Here is a 3,779-nt window from a genome sequence, read left to right on the forward strand (position 1 = left end):
GGTGGCAGTGTGTTGTTACAAGACCCTGGAGAGCTGTTTGAGTACAGATTCTACTACTAAAAGTGGACTGAAATCCTGTGTGGTCTCTGATTGCCCCCTGACCCTTACATAAATGATCCATTCTTTGGGATGACATTCTCATCATTCCTCGCCTAGCACCAGAAACATCCTGGCTCTTTCCTGCCCATTTGCTGGAGCGTTAATGTTCAGGTTCCCTTTCTTACATCAGTATATTTGAAACGTGGTAACCAAATCTCAAAAGCTTCATCAACACTCCTGTGGTTTTAAATAGATCTCAGATCTGTTTGACTTATTTCAAATTTTTTATCCAATTAGATGCAGCAACCCTGATTTTGACTGCTGAAATAGACAAGTAGCAGTTGGTACTCCAGTTTCTCCTTAACCATCCCATTTTAGGTCAGAATCTTCATGAAACTTGAAGTCAGCCCTTACATTGGCATGCCCCTGTTAAGTTGAATAAAAGCTTATTTACACATCATAGTCAACTCCCAATTTCCACTAATTAGCTCTTTGGAATAAAAATTGATGTTTCTGATAAACTTTGAGACATTTGAACACTGTAAAGTGGCTTCTGAGATTCAACTTAATTTTAGTGCCATTTTATTCTTCAATTTTTGAACATTGATAATCCATATGGTGCATTAGAGAACTCTTAGGTTCTATCTGCTCAAGAGAGGGAATTAATATCTAAGGGACTCCTGTAGGTCAAATGATTACTTACTTGTTCTGAGCCCTGAGCACTTCTTTTGGGGAAACTTTGTTCCATCCTCCGGAACATCCCACTAACCTTGGGGTTTGATGTACCTAGGCCTACTGCCCTGTGTCCCTTATGAAAAACTGCTTTAGGGACTTCACAGATGACAAACCTGAGGCACAAACTAAGACCCAGGTCTTCTGGGCTCAGTTGAGAGCTCTTCTCACCATCAGGTTGTTTTTAAAGGAGTGAGACTCTCTTTCATGAAAAGTTCCAAGTCTAAATTCTTTAAGGCAGCTTCAACTAAAAACTAAGTCTTGGTTGCTTCTGAAAAGGACTGTCACTCCCAGAATCAAAAACGACTAGAACACAGACTTACAAACCAAATCATTTAATTGTGTCTTTGAAGGTAAACAATATATGGAGCTGGATCCCAAGCCCTGATAATGCCAGAGCTCCGGGTACAGAGTTCAGAGGGGTCAGAACTCAGGGTGTTCTAAGGCTTATGGAATTCATGCATTCCATTTTGCAGTTCTGCAAACTGCCAAAAACCAACCCCAAGAGTCTTCTGAGATGGGGGAAATTCAGCTTCCAGTTTGATAGGTAAAACAGTGAAGAGTACCAGTAAGGTTCTGTTTACCTCTTTTCACTTTTCTCACGTGATCTGAAGGCTGAGCTATTGTATCCCCCACGCATGGCAGCCTAAGCTGCCGTTCGGCTGTGAGCTCAGTGCTTCTGTGCACTTGCTTCCCCGCCACAGCGAGGGGGACCCGGGCCAGAGAGCTCTCAGCAGTACAGCTTTTTAACAAGCACTTAAAGTAAAAAGAACCCTCTAGTGGCACACTGAGTTAGTTAGTTTATAAGATTTTAATTTACAAATTAAAAAGCTACATGTTTTATTTTTTCTCCTTTTTCTCTTCTTTCTTTCCATCACTCTTTTCCTTATCTTTCTCTTTCTCTTTGTCATCTTTTCTATCCTTTTTGCTCTCTTCTTTTTCCTGCCCTTCTTTCTTCTCTGCATCCCGGTTGGCGATCTTGTTGTTGATGAGGTTGTGCAGGGCGACCACGGAACGGATCAGCGAGGCCAAATACACCACTACCATCTGGTCGTTGGTCTTCAGGTAAAAGGCCTTGACAAACTCCTGGAGGCTGACATCTGGCAGCAGGTTGAAGACGTCCTGTAGCTGGTAGATGATCTGGTGGTTGATGGGCAGCTTGCCCGTGGCCACCTTCTCCAGGTAGCTCCTGATATCCAGAAGCTTGGAGTTCAGTCCCTTTAAACCATGGACCTGGTTTGTGATCCGCTGGGAAAGAGTGCCCACTGTAGTGTCTTTGATGTCTCTGTAATAAGCCACAAGAAGAAAGGGCAGGAAGAAGCATCAGTATACTAATATTATCACACAGGGTCTTACAATCTAGGCAAACACCCAGCTTTGTGGGGAAGGGCAAGTTTTCAGAAGAAAAATGTTACTTCATAAACTGCCTCAGTTTTGATTTGGAGGCATATATTTTATCTTTCTTATCACAGGACATTTTTCAAAAAAGAGAACTAAAAGGAAACCATCTTCACTTAAAAAAAAAAAAAAAAAAAAAGGCTATCTATTTCGACTCCCTGGTCCTGAAAAGGATGGCATTTTCTCCACCCCCATCTATATGATGTTGTGAGAAGCTTCCATCAGTCAGGACTAACTTTTTGAATTGCAGGGAATGTTATTTGAGAAAAACTATGACCCTTTCGAATAAAGTCAGGGTTTTGGTATTTTAAAATAAAAACCCATCCTAACGTAGCTTCTCTGCAGACAGCTGGCTACCTTCACTGAAAACAACATACACAGGAAGAAAGCACACCTACATTTCCTTCCCACACGTGTTCCTGTCCCAGTCAACACTGCTGACAAGATGTATTATCCACAGTCATCAACTATAACTTGAGACACTGATCCAAGCCTGGAACCCAGATCTCCCCACTCCTAATAGAGCCTCTTGGGCCACTTAGGATTCCGATGCCGTCCTGATGCTCACCGTAACAAGTGCTCGACTCCAACTTCCTCGGCTTCCTCGGCTCCAATTTCACTGGTCACGTGCTCAAATGTTTTTGAGGTTGGAGTTCCATCCTGGGAGAGGAGGCTGAACTATAGTTATTTACTTACAAACACCCTGGCACATACTCCTTTCACACCTTGATTCCTCTGCTTTCAGTCATATCACCTCATGGGTGCATCACTAGGCTTCCCAAGTGTCGGCAGAAATGGGCGAGGTTTGCTTTGAAAGCTCAGCCTTCTAGACTGACACTGCAGTGGCCCTGCTCCCTGTCTCGGAGGAAAATCTTGATAATCCCTTAAGCCCACTGTGGGGATGGACACTTGAGAAAGTCTCAATTAGGATGATTTTTAAAGCATATAGTTCTTCCTAGAACAGGCAGTATACAGAATACGTGTACTGGAGGCAAGCTGATGTCAGATAATCTAACTTTTAACCACCTACTGTCCTTCAGATCAAATGATGCCAGAGCACCAAAACAATGCAGTCAGCATAACCGGCTTTCTGGTGGCCTGAATTAGTCAAAGGGTCCGTTAGGTATCTGTATCACCTAGTGGCTTCCTGACAGGATTCAGGAGTAATTTTCCTCAGATCTCACGCCAGAAGAGGCTGTACATGGTCTGTAACGGCTGTAAAATGTCTGCAAGGCAGGACAGCATAGCAGTGAGGGCAGACTCTGGAGCCAGACTGCCTGGGTTCCAAGTCTGGCTCTGCCATGCACAAGGGAGCTGAGGGACCTTGGGAAAGTCACTTAACTTATATTAAGCGGTATAAATGTTTGCAGGAATTATTTTTTCCAGGACAGTGTGAATCCTGCAAATGCCATTTTCCTCTTGACTTTGTCTGCTGGAATGGTCAGGACTGCATGGAATGCCTTTTCAGGTGCTCATTTTTCCTCGGCTTCATTTAATATTGTGGCCTTCATCTCCCTTCTGTCCCCTATTTAAAAATCTTGCTGTGTGTGTGTGTGTGTGTGTGTGTGTGTAAGAACCTCTGATTCCTTTTTGTGTGTGTGTGTGTGTGT

At 43.3% G+C, this 3,779-nt stretch overlaps 1 protein-coding gene across 1 annotated transcript in view; it reads right to left on the reverse strand.

Annotated features, from left to right (window-relative positions):
* Nucleotides 1–1,089: 1,089 nt before the first annotated feature.
* The window catches only part of PSMD7 (proteasome 26S subunit, non-ATPase 7), an 8,564-nt gene continuing 5,874 nt past the window's right edge, over nt 1,090–3,779 (reverse strand). The window contains exons 6-7 of the mRNA XM_021703242.2: nt 2,738–2,829; nt 1,090–2,056 (exon numbers count right to left, since the gene is read on the reverse strand). Coding sequence (XP_021558917.1) covers nt 1,612–2,056; nt 2,738–2,829 — 537 coding nt within the window. The 3' untranslated portion in view covers nt 1,090–1,611. The remainder of the gene's footprint in view (nt 2,057–2,737; nt 2,830–3,779) is intronic.

Source organism: Neomonachus schauinslandi, chromosome 16, assembly GCF_002201575.2.
Source record: "Neomonachus schauinslandi chromosome 16, ASM220157v2, whole genome shotgun sequence".
In the NCBI taxonomy this organism is placed as follows: domain Eukaryota; kingdom Metazoa; phylum Chordata; class Mammalia; order Carnivora; family Phocidae; genus Neomonachus; species Neomonachus schauinslandi.